General features: G+C 39.3%; 1 protein-coding gene across 2 annotated transcripts in view; it reads right to left on the bottom strand.

The window, feature by feature from the left end:
- The window catches only part of LOC136253801 (uncharacterized), a 168611-nt gene that overhangs the window by 70143 nt on the left and 74977 nt on the right, over positions 1-23491 (bottom strand). For both annotated transcript variants that reach the window (XM_066046461.1, XM_066046466.1), the window contains exons 6-8: positions 22025-22103; positions 4123-4188; positions 3931-3996 (exon numbers count right to left, since the gene is read on the bottom strand). In XM_066046461.1, the coding sequence (XP_065902533.1) occupies positions 3931-3996; positions 4123-4188; positions 22025-22103 (211 nt within the window). The remainder of the gene's footprint in view (positions 1-3930; positions 3997-4122; positions 4189-22024; positions 22104-23491) is intronic.

Genomic DNA, 23491 nt, shown 5'->3' with positions numbered 1-23491 from the left:
AGTAAATGTAAAAATTATATATATAATACATAATTTATTACAGAACTCTCCATGGTGGTTTCTTTGTAACTGAACACTCTACAAGGTGACTTCTTCTAGCTGTTCTCCCTACAGGGTGAATTGTTTGTAGCTGAACGATCTACAAGGTGACTTCTTCTAGCTGATCTCTCTACAGGGTAATTTGTTTGTAGCTGAACTATCTACAAGGTGACTTCTTCTAGCTGAGCTCTCTACAGGGTGATTTGTTTGTAGCTGAATTCTGTACAGGTGATTTGTTTGCAGCTGAGCTCTTTACAGAATGGTTTCTTTGTAGCTGAACTCTCTACAAGGTAACTTCTTCTAAATGATCTTTCTACAGGGCAATTTGTTTGTGGCTGAATTTTCTACAGGGTGATTTCTTTGCAGCTGAACTCTCTACATGTTGGTTTCTTTGTAGCTGAACTCTCTACAAGGTAATTTCTTCTAGCTGATCTCTCTACAAGGAGATTTGTTTGTAGCTGAACTCTCTACAGGTGATTTGTTTGCAGCTGAACCCTCTACATGATGGTTTCTTTGTAGCTGAACTCTCTACAAGGTAACTTCTTCTAGCTGAACTCTCTACAGGGTGACTTCTTCTAGCTGATCTTACTACAGGGTGATTTGTTTGTAGCTGATTTTTTTTACAGGGCGATTTCTTTGCAGCTGAACTCTCTACATGTTGGTTTCTTTGTAGCTGAACTTTCTACAAGGTAATTTCTCCTAGCTAATCTCTCTACAGGGAGATGTGTTTGTAGCTGAACTCTCTATAGGTGATTTGTTTGCAGCTGAACTCTCTACATGATGGTTTCTTTGTAGCTGAACTCTCAACAAGGTAACTTCTTCTAGCTGAACTCTCTACATGGTGGTTTCTTTGTAGCTGAACTATCTACAAGGTAACTTCTTCTAGCTGATCTCTCTACAGGGTAATTTGTTTGTAGCTGAACTATATACACGATAACTTCTTCTAGCTGATCTCTCTACAGGGTGATTTGTTTGTAGCTGAATTCTGTATAGGTGATTTGTTTGCAGCTGAGCTCTTTACAGAATGGTTTCTTTGTAGCTGAACTCTCTACAAGGTAACTTCTTCTAGTTGATGTCTCTACAGGGTCACTAGATTGTAGCTGGATTCTCTACATGGTGGTTTCTTTGTAACTGAACTCTCTACAAGGTAACTTCTTCTAGCTGATCTTTCTACAGGGTGATTTGTTTGTAGCTGAACTCTCTACAAGGAAACTTCTTCTAGCTGATCTCTCTACAGGGTAATTTGTTTGTAGCTGAACTATCTACAAGGTGACTTCTTCTAGCTGAGCTCTCTACAGGGTGATTTGTTTGTAGCTGAACTCTCTACAGGTGATTTGTTTGCAGCTGAACTCTCTACATGATGGTTTCTTTGTAACTGAACTCTCTACAAGGTAACTTCTTCTAGCTGAGATTTGTTTGTAGCTGATCTCTCTACATGATGGTTTCTTTGTAGCTGAACTCTCTACAAGGTAACTTCTTCTAGCTGATGTCTCTACAGGGTCACTAGATTGTAGCTGGATTCTCTACATGGTGGTTTCTTTGTAACTGAACTCTCTACAAGGTAACTTCTTCTAGCTGATCTTTCTACAGGGTGATTTGTTTGTAGCTGAACTCTCTACAAGGTGACTTCTTCTAGCTGATCTCTCTACAGGGAGATTTGTTTGTAGCTGAACTCTCTACAGGTGATTTGTTTGCAGCTGAACTCTCTACATGATGGTTTCTTTGTAGCTGAACTCTCTACAAGGTAACTTCTTCTAGCTGAGATTTGTTTGTAGCTGATCTCTCTACATGATGGTTTCTTTGTAGCTGAACTCTCTACAAGGTAACTTCTTCTAGCTGATGTCTCTACAGGGTCACTAGTTTGTAGCTGAATTCTCTACATGGTGGTTTCTTTGTAACTGAACTCTCTACAAGGTAACGTCTTCTAGCTGATCTTTCTACAGGGTGATTTGTTTGTAGTTGAATTCTGTACAGGTGGTTTGTTTGCAGTAAGCTTTTTACAGAATAGTTTCTTTGTAGCTGAACTCTCTACAAGGTAACTTCTTCTAGCTGATGTCTACAAAGGCACTAGTTTGTAGCTGAACTCTCTACATAGTGGTTTCTTTGTAGCTGAACTCTACAAGGTGATTTCTTCTAGCTGAACTATCTCTTTCCATAGTTGCATGAACTCCCTACAAGGTAACTTCTTCTAGCTGATCTCTCTACAGGGTGAATTGTTTGTAGCTGATCTCTCTACAGGGTGATTTGTTTGTAGCTGATCTCTATACAGGTTACTTGTTTCTAGCTGATCTCTTGAATTCTCTTCAGGGTGACTGCTCTATTAGGAAGACTGCTCTATTAGAGTATCTCGATCTCGCACTTGCTGCACCAAGTTGGATTTCGTGTTATAACTCCGTGGCTTTAAGTCTGATTCTTGTACACCATTGAAGAGCCTTTCTAAGATGATTACTCCATCTGTACAGCGATTTTCAAAGCATTACCTCAAGCAATTTATCTGGTAGGCGTGGCAAGCAGTCGTTTTTTTATTAGCTAATCTCGATTGCATAATTGTTACACACTGTTGGTTTTTTCATTGTATCGTCCTGGTTTTTAGCTCGATTTCTTTCAAACCACAAAAGGTTTGAGGTTCAATAGTTAACCTATTCACCCACAGATTTTCAGCTTCTTCCCATACGTGGTTTACCCTGTAGGCGTGACAACATATTGGTGTTATTTTTTGTGAATAATGCCACATAACTCTTTGCCTGTTTATCATATTCCAGCCAAAGTTGGTGCCGAGGTGCGCCTTTGTATCTCCCTTCTGTGTGCCAAATTTCAAGGCAATCAGATATGGCGTTTGCATTTTATAGCAGTTTTTGTAAGTGTGTGAAAAGAGGAAGAAAAATAAGAAGAAAAAAACTAAGAACTAAGTCAAATTTTTAAGTCACATATCTCAGGAACGCTTGGAGCGATTTCGCAAAAATTTGGAATGTGGAGTGCTGAAGTTGGAGGGAGTATCCACAGCATAAATCGTCTTGTTTCATCAAGGCAGCATAGAGCTACGGAGGTGCAAAAATTGTGTTTTCGTTCTTCCTGCCAATATACTCACGGGTGTTACGCGCCGGCTTCTTGGGCCGCACGACACACTACCGTGTGTCTTGATCTCTATATGTGACTGGATCTGCAAGAACCCCATATGTTAGCACATTTTTCGAATTCCATCTTATTACATTTTCTTTATCTAGATAGCCAAAGAGATGGTTAACCGAAGTTTCAGTACTAGAAGCCAAGAACTTACAGTGTTACAAAGTGATTTGCTACAAAGATTTGTACAGTGACAATACATAAAATAAACTACAGGCACTTAAATAAACACTCATAACTTTTGAATGCAGTCATCTACTAAGATGTCTACCGAGGTGCAACTTACACCATCAGAATCTCCAGTAACAGGCAAATCCATTGCTGGGCAAGGTTTTGTCTGCCAGGCATTTCCTTATAGAAGCTGGGCAAAGACAAAAATGTGAGAAAAAAAAACTACGACAAACTTCTTATCCAAAGTAAGGCAAACTAATATTCACATCTTATCTCTCCTTAGCAGTGTTGACACAAAACAAAGGTTTTCGAACTCCTCTTGCTTCGGGGATCATGATGTTACCATAGTTTTTGCTGTAATTTACCTTCCTTCATTGTGAAACAAGCACTCAACAAATTTAAGGATCTTTTTACAATTTCATAAATATTTCACCCATTGCATTTATTGCATTCTACTGTAAAATTAGACTTGCGCTAACATAAATTATGGGATTCTTGCAGATCTGGTCACATATCTAATTTACCTTACTTTAACCCTAATACACCAGCATGGCTAAAAATGTATTATAGCTTTGTGCACAAGTTGATGATTCTTACTTTCATCCTTTTCAGCTGATGCCTTGGTTGAAGTTTCTTCTTCTCTTGGTGTTCCTTCATTGTCTCCTATATACAGCAATAATGGTTAAATAAATAAATCTCTAATATTTCTACTTTACCCTACTTTAACCCTAATACACCAGCATGGCTAAAAATGTATTATAGCTTTGTGCACTAGTTGATGATTCTTACTTTCATCCTCTTCAGCTGATGCTGTGGTAGAAGCTTCTTCTTCTCTTGGTGTTTCTTTATTGCCTCCTATGTAAAGCAATAATAGTTATATAAATGTACTATTTAATCAAGACACACGATAGTGTGTCGTGCGGCCAAGTAGACTACGGTAGGGTTTCCAATGTAAAAATTCGACTTCTTCAAAATAATTTGCTAACTGCTGTTACATGTTGGACTAACTCTCACTTGAATACAGCTGCAATGGCAATGAATTCTATTGCCTTCTTGGGGTAGCAATTGATCGAAATATCTGCAAAATCCGACATTATGAGCTGTAACTCTCAGAAGCCTAGATCCTTTATTGCAACACTGGAGTTCAACCTTCTTCTGTGAGTAAACGTTCACCTAAAAGCATTGGAAGTTTGATTAGTGAGGTAGGTTTCTTGTCGCTGCATAAGTTGTGACATCTCTATCCATCTGGGTGAGCATGATATAGGGCAAAATTTGCCAGTAATCACACCTTCACTACATAACGTGTCCACTCATCTGTTTAAAAATAGATATCTTGGTGTAAAACAACTGTATGATTCATAAAGTATAACTAATAGCGAAGTTATCATAGCTGTAATTCAGCTACAAACGCTAGTTTAATCAGGCTCATGTGACTAGGCTTGGGTGTGGTCAATAATGATACACTGCCTACAGTTATTTGTTTATTATTACTGGGCAGGTAATATTTGTATTGAGGGATAAAATCACAGTTGTTGTAGCACTGCATAAGACATCAAGTGTTTAGATGGCAGAGATCACACGAGCTTAATTGTAATTTCCTTAGTGCCATTAAATTTATTTTACGATTCCTGACAACGATAACCTCACTTCTAGCCGTACTTTAGGGATCATACAGTTGTTTTACGTCAAAATTTCTATTTTTAAGCAGTTGAGTGGGCAAGTTATGTAGTCAAGGCATGATTTCCAGCTAATTTTGCCCTATATCACGCTCACCCAGATGGTTAGAGACGTCACAACTTAACCATATTTCGTATGTGACTTCTTAGTCGATAGATGATTACTACTGTGGCGTGAGGAAGTTTGGGCTATCAATCGTTTGGTGTCCGTAGACGATAACCCGTTTTTGGAGCGCAACTATCGTGCTCAAATGATACAGCGACAGGAAACCTACCTCACCAATCAAACTACCAATGCTTTTAGGTGAAGGTTTACTCACAGAGGAAAGTTGAACTCCAGTATTGTGATAAAGGATCAAGGCTTCTGAGAGTTACGGCTCGTAATGTCGGATTTTGCAGATATTTCGATCAATTTCTACCCCAAGAAGGCAATGGAATTTATTGCCACTGCAGCTGTATTCAAATGAGAGTTAGTCCAACATGTTACAGCAGTTAGCAAATTGTTTTGAAGAAGTCGAATTTTTACATTGGAAACCCTAACTACGGGCGCACGACAGACAAGTGTGTATTTTACAGGAACCAGGAAAAAGCTGTTTTCATGCATCTGTAGCTCAATAGCGCCTGACCGGAAATTAACCATTTTTGCTGTGGTAATTCCCTCATGGTGGGGTACCTCCAGTTTCAAATTTCAGCTGAATCCACCAAGCCATTACTGAGATATGCATCTTCAAAGTTCATCTTAATTTCTTTGTATTTTTCTTCTTCTTTTTGCAACACTTAGAAAGATTGCTATAACTGGCACATGCTTTAGTCAATTTTCCTAAAATTTGGAGAGTAGTAAGAACGTAATGAAGCATGTTTACAGTCCAATTTATGTTTTATCAGATAAAAACGTGGAAGTTATATGCGATTTTTGAAAAATTCGATAGCAATTGTTTGTCACAGCCACAGGGTAAACAGTTTGAAGGAATGACTTGAAAATCGATGTGTATATGAAGCAACCTTCGTAGTGCAAACCTTTTGTGGTTTGAAAGAAATCGCACTAACAGTCATGGGGTTATAACAAAAACGTCAACCATATGTAAAATGTGCATGATCGAGTTTTGTTTGTAAAAAGTAATACTTGCCGGGTCGATACTTGCCACACCTACCAGGTGAACCAGTTAACGGAATCAGCTGAAATCAGGTAGAGAGGTAGACAAATCATTTTAGAACGATCTTTCAGTGGTTTACAAGGAATCAGATTAAAATCCACAGAGCTACACTATGAAAGTGAACTAGGTGTAACATGTGCACGATCGAGATACTCTAATAGTGCAGTCTCACCCTAATAGAACATTCAGCTGCGCAATAAGTCACTCTATTAGAACGTTCAGCTACAACAAAGTCACCATGTAGAGAGTTCGGCTAACAACAAGTCACCAAATAGGGAGTTCAACTATGTACAATCAAGTCACCTTTCAATTAGTATCAAAAACAAATAATTCTGTAGAGAGTTCAGTTACAAACAAGTCACCCTGTAGAGAGAGTTCAGTTCAACTCTAAACAAGTGACCCTGAAGACAGTTCATCAACAAACAAATCCCTCTGTAGAGAGTTCAGCTACGTTTCAAGTCATCCTGTAAAGAGCTCAGTAGAGATCAGCTAGAAACAATTCACCCTGTAGAGATCAGCTAGAAACATATCACCTGTAGAGAGTTCAGCTGGAAACAAGCCACCCGTAGAGAGATCAGCTAGAAACAAGTCAGCCTATAGAGAATTCAGCTACATTTCGTAGAGTGTTTCAGCTAGAAATAAGCAACCCTGTGAAGAGTTCAGTTATAACAAACTCTATCAGTAGAAAGATCAGCTGGACTTGAAGCAAGTTATCCTGCAAAGAGTTCAAATACATTTGAAGTCATCCTGTAGAGAGATCAAGTAACCTTGTAAAGAGATAAGTTACATTTCAAATCACCCTGTAAAGAGATCAGCTTGAAACAAATCACCCTGTAGAGAGATCAGCTAGAAACAAATCATCCTGTAGAGACATCAGCTAGAAATAAGTCACCTTGTAGACAGTTCAGTTGGAAACGAGTCACCTATAGAGAGATCAGCTAGAAACAAACCACCTAGAGAGAATTCAGCTACATTTTGTAGAGTGATTCAGCTAGAAATAAGCAACCCTGCAGAGAGTTCAGCCACAAACTCTCTGAGTAGAGAGATCAGCTAGAAGCAAGTTATCCTGCAAAGGGTTCAACTACATTCGAATTCACTCTGTAGAGAGAAAAGCTAGAAACAATTAACCTTGTAAAGAGATAAGCTACATTTCAAATCACCCTGTAGAAAGATCAGTTTGAAAAAAAATCACCCTGTAGAGAGATCTGGCAGAAACAAGTCACCCTGTGGAGAGTTCAGCCAGCATGAAGTCACACTGTAGAGAAATCAGCCAGAAAAAATCACCTGTACAAAGATCAGATTGAAACAAATCACCCTGTAGAACATTCATTTAGAAACAGGTTACCCTGCAGCTAGAAACAATCACCCTGTAGAAAGATCAGCTTGAAAAATATCACTTTGTTGAAAGATTAGTTAGAAACAAGTCACCCTGTAGAGAGATCAGATAGAATGAAGTCACCATGTAGCACTACCAGAGAACAGTGCCATAAAACACCTAGGATTATCCATGAATAGTAAAATAATCCCCATAAAGTGCCATGGAAGTCATTTCATTGATATTTCATGGCAATATCCATGTCATGAAAACTCATGAAAAGTGGAGATTTCATGGTAATTTCATATTACCGACAAATTATTCCATGACACAAGAAAATTTCATGGTTGCAGTGGCCATGACATGTCAAATTTTCATAGGCAGTGTCCATGAGTTGTCAGTTTTTTATAGGCAGTGTCCATGAAAATTACATGAAATTTCCATTTTCATAGGCTCTTCCCTGGGAGTTTCAGCTAGAAATAAGTCAGATCAGCTAGAAACAAATATTATTATAGAGAAATCAGCTATATAGACAATTATCTATAAAGAGATCAGCTGGAAACAAGGCACCCTGTAGAGAGATCAGCGTGATCAAGTCACCCTGTAAAAGCCCAACTACTTTTCAAGCCACCCCATGGAGAGTCCAGCTATGAACAAATCAGTCAGTAGAAAGAACAGCTAGAAATAAATCACCCTGCACAGTATTCAGTTAGAATCAAATCCCCCTGTAGAGAGATCAGTTAGGCAAGTTACCCTGTTACCTGCAAGAGTTCAAGTATTTTTCAAGTCACCCTGTAGAGAGCTCAGTAGAAACAAGCAGCCCTGTAGAGAGATCACCTAGAAAGAAATCATCCTGTAGAGAGATCAGCCAGAAACAAATCACCCTGTAGAGAGATCAGCTTGATCAAGTCACCCAGTAGGGAGTTCAACTACATTTCAAGTCACCCTGTAGAGAGTGTAGCTAGAAATAAGTCACCCTGTACAGAGATCAGCTAGAAACAAGTCACCCTATAGAGAGTTTAGTTGGAAACAAGTCACCCTGTAGAAAGATCAGCTAGAAACAATTCACCCTGTAGAGATTGGCTAGAAACAAATCACCACGTAGAGAGATCAGCTAGAAACAAGCCACCCTGTAGAGAGATCAGCTGGAAACAAGAGAGAATCCAGCTACATTTTGTAGAGTGTTTCAGCTAGAAATAAGCCACCATGTGGTGAGTTCAACTACAAATCATTCACCATGTAGTCAAAGAGTACAGTTACATTGTGAGGCTCCCTGTACAACTGCATACACATTTCCCTGTAGAGCGTTCAGCTGTGACCAGTTCAACCTGTATGACTTATTTTAATGATCAATCAACACAATACTGTTCGTAAATTATTACCTAAATGTACATGTAGCTAAACATATCATTAAAATCTTCTTCTTCATATGTAATAATCTTCTCTCTGTGGTAAAGAAAAGGACAAGTTAAGGTTATGGAATAGTTTTAAATGCGTGGGCGGAACAAATTACAAAACCTGCTTTAAACCAAGCAGGGATAAATAATTCAACAATTGTGTTGTGTTAGCAATACAACTAATTGTGCTTGTTTGTTTTTACTACAGAACAACGACTGTTCTTGGGTGTGTGGTCCACAATTGAGCGATGTTTTATAAAAACGCGCTACCAAAAACCAGACTAACAGATCACTGAACCCTTATAATTTCAACACACAACTAAAATATCTTGGTCCTGTGGAAGTGATTTTTTAAGTTACTGGTTGTATAGACGTTTTATTGGACATATAGTAGTTTTTTTCGAGTGAAACAAGCTCTTTGAAGGCTTGTATCTGAGTCACTGGGAAGAAACACGCCAAAAACGCTTCCACAGGACCTAATAAATTTAATATACAGTATCACTATGCCCCAGAAATACCAATAGAGCCTACAGCTTTTGCTGTATATGGCGGCGGAAAAACATGGTAGTGACAGCTGGAGCTGAGCGATGTGTTACAACAAATTGTAGTATTCCACCTGCCTCACACTACACTGTAGCTACATAAAAACAATAAATATGAAGGGTTTCACCTTCATTTAAAACTTTTCACGCTGCTAAACTGGTTTTATGGGTTTCTCAAAAAGTATCGAGACATTCATAATTTTGAATGATTGCCCGTGACTATACCGTAACCTTAAAAGACATACCTAAAGCTGGCCATAGGCTGGCTTTAGGTATGAAATTACAAAAAGAATTGATATCTAATCAAAAACAGCCAAGCTGTAAAAAAAGGGTGCAGCCTCCAAAAAAACCAGGGTGAAAAAAGATGTGAAATCAAAGGTGGCGACCAAGAAATAGCTGTGATGGTAGTAGGTTAATGGCAAAAATTTTAATAACAATAATTCAGGCGAGTTTGGTGCCGAATCCTAGTGAAACTTGGTAGAGGCAACACAAATTCACCTGAATTGTCATTATTAAAATTTTTGCCATTATCCTACCATCACAGCCATTCTTGGCTGTCACCTTTGATTTCACATCTTTTTTCACCCTGGCTTTTTTGGAGGCCGCACCCTTTTTTTACAGTTTGGCTGTTTTTGATTAGATTAGTTATATCATACAGTACGATGGTATTGTATAGTACGGATGATGAAGGAGTGGGCAAGGCCCCACATAAAATATCACTCAAAAGCTACCTCGATTTCTTCTCACACCAACATGACAGTACTGGTGCATAAAATCAAGCCTGAAAGTGCCTCATGAAAAATGTTTTCATCAAATTTACTGCAAATTTCAAAAAAAATTATCTAATGGGATTTTGTACTGCTTGCCTGATGCATTGAGTCAAGCATAACAGAAAACTAGCTACAATCCTAAGTCTTTCACAGAAATACTTCGAATTCACTTAAGAAGAAAACTTTGGCATATTGATATTGTCATACAGTACAGCTCAAAGGTAACATCGCGAGTATACACATGCGAGTGATGCTCGCATATTCTCGCGGGATCATTCTTTTGCAATGTACTATACAATGCCTGTGGAATATCGCGTGGATATGCACTAGCCGCGCGAGAAACTCGCCACACATGAGAACACTCGCTACTGAGTTTAGTAACTTCATACAACACTTAAATCACATAAATATTTGTGATCGGTTCCATAATTATGTTCGTGCAAGCCTAGCTAGCTAATTATACAGTAGAATGTAATAAACACATGCTGGGCCCGCAGAACGCAATGGGTGGAATATTTACGAAAACGAAAAAAAATCCGTAAATTCTAAAGCGCTTGTTTCAAAATGAAAGAAAGTGATAACACCAAAACCCTTGGTAGCACCGTGATCCCAAAAGCAAGAGGAGTTCCAAAATTTTTGTTTTGTGTCAGTACTCTCAAGGAGACAGAAGATATCAGTGTTAGTCTGCCTTGCGTTGTATGAGTGGTTCACTATCGCTTTTTCTCATGTTCGTTCGCCTTCGCCGGTCCCCCGTGGACGTAGGAAAGGTCTGGAAGACAAAACTTACCCAGCAATGGATTTGCGTGTTCATGGAGAAGTCGATGGTAAAAGTTTCATCTTGGTAGAGGACTGCATCCGTATGTTATGATCGTTTTGTTAAACGCCTGTAGTTTATTGTCACTGTACAAATCGATTTTTTGCTGTTAGCACTTCGTAGCACTGTAACTTCGAAATTTCTTGGCTTCTAGAGTTGAAACTTCGGTTGACCATTCCTTTAACTATCTAGATAAAGAAAATATGAATTAGAAAAATGCACTAACTGGGATTCTGTGGCATTACTTGGCGACCAGTCCATCTAGGTTTACGGTAGCTATACTGCTAGCTACAGCACTGACTGTAGTCCGTGACAGAGTCAAGGTCAAGTCAGTAGCTAAGTTACCAAGTATTCGGTAGCTACAATGCAGGCATTGCAATAGGAGACTTCACAGCTGGCGGAACTGAGCCAGTGCCGCCTCCCAAGACCATAGGTGAGACCTGTTATCTGGTCTTGCGTGACGCTCTCGAGTAGAGTTAGCTATCGTGGAGCATTACTGTAGCCTTGCTGCATCCACACGGGTCACTCGAGCGCACGTCATGTGTGTACATGCGACGTTACCCGTGAGCTGTACTGTACCTTTTTTACCTATCCTCCCTTAGCATAGCTTTCCATCGATGCTCAATAGTAGGGCTTCCGTTTATGAGTATGCATGAGTTACAAATAATATTACAAGTACAATACAAAAATTTGAAATTTGCAACTAGAGTAGGGATCATAGCATAGAGGCGGATCCAGAGTTTTTAAAAGGGGGGTTCCACTCTGGAATTGCAACTTCAGCCTAGTTGTAAGTCAAAAACCAAAAAAGAGGTCATCACCTACACCATAGATACCCTCACCAACTATCTTTCCTTATTTGTGACCCAGTCTGACAAAACCGGGCTTATCACCTATTTAAAAGTATCGAGAAATGCCGGTTTTAAGTATTTAGTGTGTTGTAGCTCGCCAATGGTTGAAGTTATGTGTACCAAATTTTCACACGTTTTACACCGATTCCTTACCTTCCAGAGCGTCCACTGTACAAGTAGACAACAACTAAGTTTCCCGCCATTTTAGATAGTTTTTAAACCGAGGTTGACTGTATCAGGCGAGCTGCAAATTGGGTGGGAGGCGGGGGCCAAAGCGGGCAAGATGGTGTTCAAAAATTGAAAAGGAAGGCTGAGGGATGAATTTGGCCAAGTTTTGAGCCATTGAAGTCTCAAAACTGGCTAAAATGAAAGGAAATTTACAGCAGAGGTACTTATTCAACTCCACAGAGCTGTACAGCCACATACAGTCATTCCCAGGCTGACCAGAGCTCCATTAAGGCCCCGCACCACACGTACGGATCGCCACTGGGCTCGGGAAAAGCAGCCAGCAAAACCAGACCACTCAAGTCTGGCTGATTTTAAGTGTGGAATTAGATAGTTTATTCATGTAGCTGTGTGTCCTGGGTGAAAAATCGAATCTGCTGACATGGGCGATAAGACCGGTTTCCTCAGACTGGGTCACATTTATAACTCCACACATATAGCCTGGTACACTGTTCCTCTTAAGAATACTATGAATGCTCTATTAGAGTATCTCGATCTTAACTGCTCTATTAGAGTATCTCGAGTAAAAGAGGCTCTTTCAAAAGGGGGGTTCCATGGAACCCTTTGAACTAGGGCTGAACGATACTGCCATTTTAGTATCACGATCAATACTAAAGCCACTATTCACGATACTGAATAGTTCACAATCCTTACAAATAAGTCAATCATAGCTGGTGCTACATAGTGTATTGCTCAGTATTCCTGCAGGGAGTCTTTTAAGCATCAAACTAGCCACTATCACCCTTGTTTACAGTAACAGTTATTGTAACACATGCTTTGAGGTTATGTTATGGTGTTCACACCTCTCTGCTGGGGTAACCAGATTATGACTTACAAGGATTATTAGCCTAGTACTGCATAACAAATGGATTTTTAATGACAATAATGTACAGGCATGGTATCATAATAGTTAATAACAAAATATCACAATATCGATACTTTCAAAATATCACGATATATCGTTACAATGATAATATCGCTCAGCCCTACTTTGAACCCCCTGGATCCGCCCCTGTAACACATTGATAAAAAGTACTGAAACAAGCTGGAGTAGTGCATGATATTAAATCATAGTAAAACAATAAGAAGTGTTATATCCCTACTGTGCAATACCATTATCCTGAGCACAGTAGGAATATAACATTTCTTATTGATTTAATATTGTGCACTACTCCAGTTTGTTTCAGTACTTTTTATCGATGTGCTATGGTCCCTACTCTAGTTGAAAATTCCAAATATTTTGTGTACTTGTTTGTTACCTTTTTTGTAAATAATATTATTATGATTAATGAACCCATACATACCGCATCTGAAATGGTGCCGTGTGCCCCAGCTATATTGTCTGAAAAGTAAGGTATCCATTATGCTTCGTTGTCAGCTATGTTCAACCCGTTACACAGCAATACGAATCAAAAACTGTTCGAAAAGCACCTTTGCAATCTAAGTAACCACTATGAAAAATATGGACAATTTCCGTTACAAAGGGAAGCCATCACGTGATACCACCAAATTGACACTTTTTGCTGTAAGCAAAGATGACTGGGACACAAAGGAGGACACTGATAAGTCAATGAAGAATGCATTGTACTGTACATACTTTGGTATGCCAAAAGGTACCTCTCAGGCCGAAGTGATGTTGAAGAGTGAAAAAATCAAGCCTGTACCTTAGCCATTATTGAGTTACGCTTGTCTGAAGGCATCAGTCAGTCAGGCAGTCAGTCAATGAGTGAGGCAGTCAGTCAGTAGAAAATTCCATTAAATAAATATTTTTTTAAATTTTTGTAGCAATTGTTGAAAGTGTTTCAGGTCGATCTGCAAGCTTGTTTGGGCTTAGTTTTACCTAACCAATACTGCCTCATCGTCATCAGGGAAAATTGATGCTGGATTTTGGCTGATGTTATTTTGTGGCCACGCCTACTCCTTTGTGGTCCCTACTACACACTACTATCGTAGTGTATGATTCCAATACATTGGAATATAACATGTTGGTGAGCTGTTCTACATCAATTGCCAAGAAATATACATGTGTAAAGTAGTTTAGTACTTTGTATGAGTTAGTACTTGTCAGCTGAGTGGAAAAGTTTCATGGTTACTTGCATTTCTCTCTGCATTAATTAATTTCTACACGAATTTTTTGTAACAAACACAAACCAGGATTTATTCATTGTTGTGTGTTTGTGGTAGCTACACACTGGAGTGTAGGGAGAACCCAGGGCTGGACCAGGCATCAGCAATTGTAGCCACCACAAGCATCAAGATTGAGAATTCAAGACACTCTAATAGAACAATCACACTTAATACAACATATACTTAGAGATGGGCGGTATTGCATTTTTGAAGAATGGTACGGTATTAGGGAAAATACCTCGGTATCACTAAATACCTTTTAAACATGGATTTGCACTTATATTCACATTGTTTTAAAAGAAACAAATGAAACAACAATAATATTGTACTACAAAGTAAGTTTTGAAGTATCCCAAAAAGTAAAAACCATTGTGAATACTTTAACATGCACTCATGTAGCTCTGTGCTTGTCCACAGCGTAAACATGGTTGAATGGGGCTTGACTTCATGTACGTATGGTCACCACTAAACCACCAAAAAGTAATTACTACATCAAATTCGGTATTCGGTATTTTTAGAAAACCACTTCGGTATCTGAAAAATACCTTCATTAACTACTAATACCTAAATACCTCCCAACCCTACGTATACTCAGGAAAACAGTCATTCAGTGATAGCGGCTATTCTAATTAACTGATAAACCCAGCCTCCAATTCAATTTCAGAAGGTCATTTTCTGGATGGTATTTATTTAGCAGAAAGCGCGCTATAAAATCCAATTTTGTAGTATCCCCTAATAGAGCAGTCAACCTAATAATCAATTTCCTGAAGGGTCATGCCCCCAGACCACTGCATGTCATCATGTGCTTTGCACACTAAGGCCTTCATTACTTGTTTCTCATCCCCACCCACATCCCTTTTTCAACATATCCTCTTTGTCAGCTCGCCTTGAACCAATGCCTTCTATCTCACTTTCTGGGGAAGCTCAGTGTAGCAATTAAGTGACTCCTCCAGCCCAACTGTTCTACCAATACTTACAGAGAGATTTACAAGCAGCCCTATAGGCAACAATCAGAAATACAAGGCTCTCCTATCCCTTTCACAAGCTTCCCTAGAAAGAACAGTCCTGGTGGAGAAACATCTCTCTAGATAGAATGGAATACCCCTAGCTGCAAGGAAGCCAAATCTATTAGCTTTGTTGGCTTGAAGGTAAGAAACTTGAGAGATAGTACTTTCAGATGGCCCAATGAACTCTAGGTAGTGCCAGACAGTCTGTACCATTCCAGGTGGCTGCATAACATGGCAAATGGCATTAAACACTTACTTTAAACATCTGGATAATTATGGGATGATTTCTCAACGAAATGCCATCTACCTGGTCATGACTCATGAACAGAGGAAATAGCAGACCAAAAGGGATTCAGTGAACTTAACTGGTAGCCTTGTCTATGTGGTTCTGGCAGAACATTTCCTAAATCAGAGGCGGATCCTGACTCAGGATTGCAACCCAATTCAGCACACGAAACAGCCCACGTTCTGAAGTGTGAATCATACAATCAGATAAATGTGACTCTCCATGATGTTAGCAGAAGCTTAGTAGCATCTTCTGAAAGGAAGCTACCAGAGAAAATTTCCCAGTGACAGGCCACGTGGCAAATACAGAAACTACCTCTATCAGAGAGCCTGTTGGCCTCTGAATTAGGTCTGGCGCTGACACAATATACCTGGGGAAGTCCCACAATATCTCTAAAAGTACTGGGCACCAGGTCTGACCCATCCATTACTTGAGCTTGCTGGTGTCTTGCTTGGCTCAGAATACTGCTATCAAGCACTAAGGTGGTAGGGACGGTGCCACTGGTCCAGTTGATCAGGTTTCAGCCTGACCACTTTTGTCAAGATCAAGATACTCTAATGGTGCAGTCAGATATTTTAATGTTACCTCCTGTAATGGATGCTGCTGCTGTTTTGTTTTCTGATTAAATGTACTGCCAGATTCACTGTGTGTTCTGTACACTTTGTCCTATTCTACAGTGCAGACACTCAAAATGTAAACCTGATCACTTCAAATTCGTTGCTGCACCTTGCATATGGCGGGTCCCCTTTAGTGGCCCTAAGTCCTGCTGGAATGCATCCTCTATGCCGGAAGTTCTGGTCTCAAACTGAAGAAGTGCGGTAACTGGCGTGCCAGTCTGGAGGCAACAGGTCCACATCCAATGGCCTAAAAGTTTCCTTAATGGCCCAAAGAATGTGTGGAGAGAGCATCCAGACTGACCAGCCCCAGACTGTTCAGGGTTCTATGTCTGTTTGGTGTTGGACACACTTGGAATGGTGATGGGCTAACAGAGCTATCTACATGTCTGGACCCACATCCACAGTTCATTGGCCTGTTCTATCAGCTGGCTTGACACTATATGCTCCCCATGTTGGTGATGTAAGCCACTGCTGTGGCATTTTCCAACTGGAGGAGTATGGAGATCCCTGAGGCAACCTGCAGGAAGGTTGTCACTGCAAGTATAGCTGCTAGCAACTCTAAGAAGTTAATGTGCATGGTTTTTTCCTGTACAGACCAGGCACCCCTGTGCTTGTCTCTGCACAGCTCAGACTCTGTCCTCAGATGTGCCATCCATTAAATGATTTTTGGAAGATTGGTACTAGTGCTGAAATGTGACTGGATCTGCGAAAACCCAACATAATCGCGCAGGCCTAAATTTACAGTATGAAGCATTGAATACAATGGGTGAAATCCTTTCATAATATTGAAAAAATTCATAATTTTTTTAAAACGCCTCTTTCCTAATGAAGGAAGAGACTAGCAATAAAAACTTGGATATAATCTTATTCACCTGCTCAAGAGGAGTTGGGAAAGTTTTGTGTCATTGCAGTAGACCCAAGGATATACATTTGTCAAGTTCTGAGCACTTGTTTATGTCACATCGAAGCAATCATATGCGATCAATTTTTCTCATTAATTTTTCCCTTGTATGCAGTGAAGGACATTTGGCAAGTAAAGGACAAATGTACCCTAGTAATTGATTTCCCTAGTCATGGTGAATACGATGGTGAAAATTTCAGCTCCATACCTCAATCCGTTGGCAACTTACAACCGTTTTTGTAAGAGCCTGTGATATATTTTCCCTATACTTGTTGTACAATTTGATTTTTCTGTTGTTGCTACTTTGTAGGTCTGTAACTCCGAAAGGTATTGGCATATGAGGCTGAAACTTTTCCAGAGGGTACACTGGGATAAGTAAATTATAAATACTTACTAAACAGGAATTCAAAATTTGCGCGATTGTATTAGGTTTTCACAGATTCGGTCACAAAGTATTATTCAATTATTTGACTATTCAGCTGGTATTACACTATTCGATTTGTTAACACATTATTCAATTATTTGTTACTATTTTGTACAGTACACAAAAATTGGAATTTTCAACTAGAGTAGAGACAATATAACACATCAATAAAAAGTACTGAAACAAGTTGGAGTAGTGCATCATACGGTACCTGCCTGCCTGCCTGCCCGCCTGCCCGCCTGATTCCTTCAGGCAAGTGTAACTCGATAATGGCTAAGGCTATGGGCTTGATTTTTTCACTGTTCCACATCGCTTCATCCGGAGGCGTGCCATTTGGCATACCGCAGTACATACAATGCATGTATCATGGACCCACCTTTGTCCTCCTTTGTGTCCCATTTCCTTTTGCTGACAGCCCAAGGTGTTGATTCATGGTAGCATGATGCATGGCAGCATGATGCATGGCTTCCCTGCAGTGCATTTGTAAAAACGGGAATTGTTCCGTATTTTCCGTGGTGACTGGATTGATTGCAGAGACGATTCTAACATTGTTCTTCATTTGCAATGTTGTGCAACTGACTGAGCATAGCTGAAAGCAATGTGTAATGACTGCTGCACTTTCAAGAAAGTAATTGATAGTTGGGTCGCATGAAAAGTCATATTTTCGTGGTGAATGGATCGATTGCAGAGGCACTTCTTCTACTGTTTTTCATTTATAGCGCTGTGTAATGGGCTGAACATAGCTGAAAGCAAAGCATAATGGTTACTGCACTTTCAAAACAGTATTTGATATCTGGGACATGCGTTCAGACGAAAACATTAATCCTTTCTTTTGATGCGGTATGCGTGGGTTCACCAGTCATAGTAATGTTACAAAAAAGTAAAGAAACAAGTGTAATGTAAAATTAGGAATTTTAAGTTTGATTAGGGATCATAGAAAAAAAGTAGCGAAACACAAGAGAGGTCGCCTACACCTGCAGATATACTAGTGAACATCTAAAGCTTGGTCTTGGGTACAGACTGAATTAGGGATTAAATGTTTGCTAGTATATCTGCAGGTGTAGGCAACCTCCCTTGTTTCCCTACTTTTTCTTTTTATGATCCCTAATCGGACTTAATTTTTCCTTACACTTGTGATATTAAATCACAGTAAAACAATAAAGAATAGATATTCTTATTAATTCTTGGTTCACGGCAAACTGCTGCCATCAAAAGCCCCATGGTAGGGACTAATGTCATTATCGTATTACCAGTTGGTGTGTTGGGAACCAGTACATTATAGCTTGTTGGTAGTACAATTCTTCATAATGCACACAGGAAACAGGTTGTGCATGCATAGAAACTACTCACCCCCACCACATGGTCAGACTTTAATCATTGAAAGTGAACCCAGAATGGTAATTGGTGGGTGGGACCATTGTTATAAGCTCAACTTCACCTTCATGTAATTCCAAATAGCATGCAATCTTTGCATGACCTGAGCCATTTGGAAATCATATTTCAGAGGGCTCAGTCTCACATATCAATGGTTCAGTGTTGTTTGTAGCTTCCCAGCTACCTTAGGTGAAGTGGATCTGCTGACCAAATCCTCTATGTATCAGTTGTGCTCAAGGCTAGTACCAATTAGTACTGATCTGAATAGTGTTCAAATAGTTGTGAGCAGAACAACTAAATATTCGATTATTCTTCAAACACGTATTATATTTCTGTTGAATATGTTCTAAAACCTTTGCTAAGGAGCAATGTAAAGCCTGAGAGCTATTTCTATCTCTTCTGCAATAGAACTATTACAGCATAAATATGTCACTTTGTACATATCTTAAGTTTCAGGGCTAGCTTGATCTCAGCATCATACAGTACGACAGTGCTGTATAGTAGGGGAGCACAAAGGAGTAGATGTGGCCCACGAATAGCATCGCTCAAAAACCAGCCTCAATTTTCCCTGACGACAGTATTGGTTAGGTAAAACTAAGCCCAAACAACAAGCCTTCAGATTGACCTGAAATGCTTTCAACAAGTATGGAATTTTAAAACAATTTATTTTCTACTAACTGACTGCCTGATTCCTTCAGAGAAGCATAACTCGATTACGGGTAAGGCTATGGGTTTGATATTTTTCACTGTTCAACGTCGCTTCAGCCTGAGAGGTTCCTTTTGGCATACCGAAGTACATACAACACATTCTTCATGGACTTACCAGTGTCCTTCTTTGTGTCCCATTCATCTTTGGTGACAGTGAAAAGTGTTAATTTGGTGGTAGCACATGATGGCTTCCCTTCGTAATGAAAATTGTTCGTATTTTTCATACCGGCTATTTTGATTGTAGAGGTGCTTTTCGAACTGTTCTTCATTCCTACTACTGTGTAACGGGTTGAACATAGCCGACAATGAAACATAATGGATAGTTCACTTTTCAGACAATAATTGATATAACAGGGAATACTACCCCTTTTATCAGTATGCGTGGATTGCAGAATTGTGTTTTGAACAGTTCTTGATTTTAAAAGCTGTGTAACAGGTTGAACATAGCTGACAACGAAGCGCAATAGATACTTCACTTTTAAATAATAGTAATACGGGCACAATGCGGAGTCTATGGAATTTATAAACCCGAAGACCCAGGCTGTAGTGTACGAGCACAGCGAGGACACTACTAAGGCCCTGAGGGTTTAGAAATTCCATAGTTTCCACATTGTGCCTATATAACTGCTTTAAACTCTATTTTATATTACACTAAGAATATTTACCTCGTCCTGCTGTAGGCTTGGCAAAGAGGCTGGTTTTCTTGCGATAATACTCAGTAGTGCCACGGCAACTGCAGATGCTCACATGACAAAATAAGCACCCTCATTACATCACTGCACGTGAACAATGCATACTCATTGAATAAACCTAGTTTTGAACATATATTATATCATGCCTGAAGGTGTGAAGTACGTATATTAGAAAACAAGGTGGAGTATATGAGATTTATTACCCACCCAAAAGAGCCTAAATTAATAGAGTCTAAGACGATATAGCTGGGGTGCGTGGTACTATTTCAGATGCGGTATTTGTGGGTTCATTAATTATAATAATTGTTTACAAAGAAAGTTAACAAGCAAGGACACAAAACATTGGAATTTTCAACTAGAATAGGGACCATAGCACATTGATAAAAGTACCGAAACAAGCTGGGGTAGTGCACGATATTAAATCACAGTAAAACAATAAGAAGTGTTATATTCCTACTGTGCTCAAGTAGGGATATAACAATTCTTCCTCATAGTGGGGATGTACAGGGTACAGTGCCATAATACTTGAGAGTTTGACACTAGAAGGTATCAATCCCTGTATTGTCCCACCCTAGCCAGGGGTGGAGGATGACACTGATTTGTGCACTAGTGTTAGTGATGCAAACTTATCCAGCCATGCCAGCAGAGTGGCCAGTTTTAAGTGATACATATATCTACCATTTACAACTTCTTAAATATCCTAGAAGACATTACTCAGACCTAAATCATTCAGGACCTTTGCCAACACACTGATGATGGAATCACATGTGTACATAGTGTGCATCTGGAGTAGACACCTAAAAAGATCTGTGTTCCTTTAAACTTCCTTTTCCAACGTCCTTGGTGTATCTATGAAGTAACTGTACAAGTTGCCACACACCAGATTTACTGAGATTTCCACTTGAGCACTGTTCCCAACTAATTATGGGAATGAAAACCTTCAAACAATACGTTTCCTTTCTTTATAATCTATCTCTCATATGTAATCACTCATTTCCATCACTACCCTTCTTTTCCCTAGGTATTTCGTGTAATCATCTTGTAAAGTAAAAGTGCCATGCCCTAACAATCTCAAGCCAACTAAAGCACTCCTGTGAGAATGCCAATCATGAGTGAAATACTAGAGTGTGAGCAAATCACTAAAGAATTTAAGTAAACCACTCAAAAGTGTAAGTAAATTGCTCACAAGTAAACGTTTAGTTGCATTTAAGCTTTACAGCAGAGACGTCTGTGAGGATTTTGAAATTTATCTACTAAGAATTGGTAGGACAGTAGAAGGCCAACACCGCTTGATCAGATCCATCTGTCCCTACCAGGTACACTGCTGATGCAAGTTGGAAGCTAGAAGACAGGCTGGAGGGAAAGGGAGAGTCTAAGAGGAAAGGCAACTGAAGGTCGCCTGAGGTAAATCCAGGAAAAATACTGCAAGCAACTTTCATTACCCAGTGATGATTTACTGAGGGGAATGTTATCTAAAGTCACTTTGAACACTTCATCATGCACCTTTTGACTTGTGTAACTCAGTGATGTGCTGAGTCACATCCTATTTTGGTTAAATTGTTTTATAGTTTGTGGTTTTTATACACATATATAAAGGCTGTACCTATTGCTGTTCTGCATGTTGTACAGACTTTACAGTCATGCAATGTACGTATGGTTGTACATTATTGTGAGTTGGGGGTGAAAAGATTACATGGAAGAACAACAGAGTTCCCAGTCCCTAGAGCTCAGCTGAATGTGGTCTCTACATAATGAATAAATGTACCATATGTGTAGTGAAGTGTACAATTGTAGAGTATATGGAGTAAATGTACCTTGCTGGGGACTATGTAATGACTCAGTTACATCCTCCTCCTTTTCAGTCAACAACTGATTCAGACGTAGTTGTAACTCCTACATTGGAAGAAGTAATAAATGCTTGCAAAATGACCCAAAATTATGCTACAAAAAAGACTCAGGCATACACAAAATAGCTATCTAATCAAAAATAGCCAAACTGTAGAAAAAGAGTGTGGCTCCATAAAGCTAGGGTGAAAAAGATGTGAAATCCAAGGTGGCAGCTAATAAATGGCTATGATGGTAGGTTATTGGCAAAAATTAAACAATGACAATTCAGGTGAATTGTGTTACTTTCCCCAAGTTTCACTAAACTTTCATAAATTCACTTTATATTGCCTAATGTACCACCATAGCCATTTCCTGGCCGCTACTTTGAATTTCACATCTTTTTTACCCTGGATTTTTGGGGGGTGCACTCCTTTTTTACAGCTTGGTTTTTTTGCATTAGATATCACTTATTATTGTAATTGCATATGGGCTTTGTTTTTACTGCATACGTCTTATATTCTTTTACTACAGGCAACAGCGTGCACATGGAGATTGCTGTACACTGCCATGTGCATTGGATGTTCATAAAGTATATATTTAAAATACAATTAAACAATAACTACATTATATAGCTTACTAAGTAGTTGAGCAACTCACAAGGCCACTAGTTAAGTATCTGATCATGACCTCTCTAAAATGACTCTTTGCTGAAATTGGACTGTCTACAGAGAGATTTGATTATAGCATAGGTAAACTTTGTACAGGATGATTGTAGTGCAGCTGATTTTTCTACAGGGTGACTTGTACCATAGCTGAACTCTGTACAGAGTGATCTGCAATATACATAGCTGAACTTTCTACAGGGTGACTTTAAAATTAGGTGAACTCTCTCACACGTAATGTAACTAAACTATCTACAGGGTGACTTTAAACTTAGCTGAACTCTCTACAGGGTGACTTGTAACTTTCTACAGGGTGATTTTAAGCTTAGCTGAACTCTTTACAGGGCAACAGTAACAGCTGAACATTCTAGAGGGTGACTTGTAATTGAGCTTACATTTCTACAGTCCTTGTACTTTAGCTGAACTATCTACAGGATGATTTGCGTGTAGTTGAGCTCTCTACAGGATTCCCTCTACAGGGTGACTTGTTTCTAGCTGAACTCTCTATAGGGTTATCTGTTTGTAGTTGAACTCTCTACGGTGTGATTTGTTTGTAGCTGAACTCTCTATGGGGTGATTCATTCATAGCTGAACACTCTACAAGATGATTTGTTTCTAGCTGATCTCTCTATAGGGTGACTTGTTTGTAGCTGAACTCTCTACAGGATGGTTTCTTTGTAGCTGATCTCTCTACAGGGTGACATGTTTCTAGCTGAACTCTCTACAGGGTGATCTGTTCGTAGCTGAACTCTATACTGGGTGATTGAACTCTCTACATAGTGGTTTTTTTGT

Source organism: Dysidea avara, chromosome 1 (assembly GCF_963678975.1).
Source record: "Dysidea avara chromosome 1, odDysAvar1.4, whole genome shotgun sequence".
NCBI lineage: Eukaryota > Metazoa > Porifera > Demospongiae > Dictyoceratida > Dysideidae > Dysidea > Dysidea avara.
Note: the sequence above shows the minus strand (reverse complement) of the source record. Positions and strands in the feature narration are given on the sequence as shown.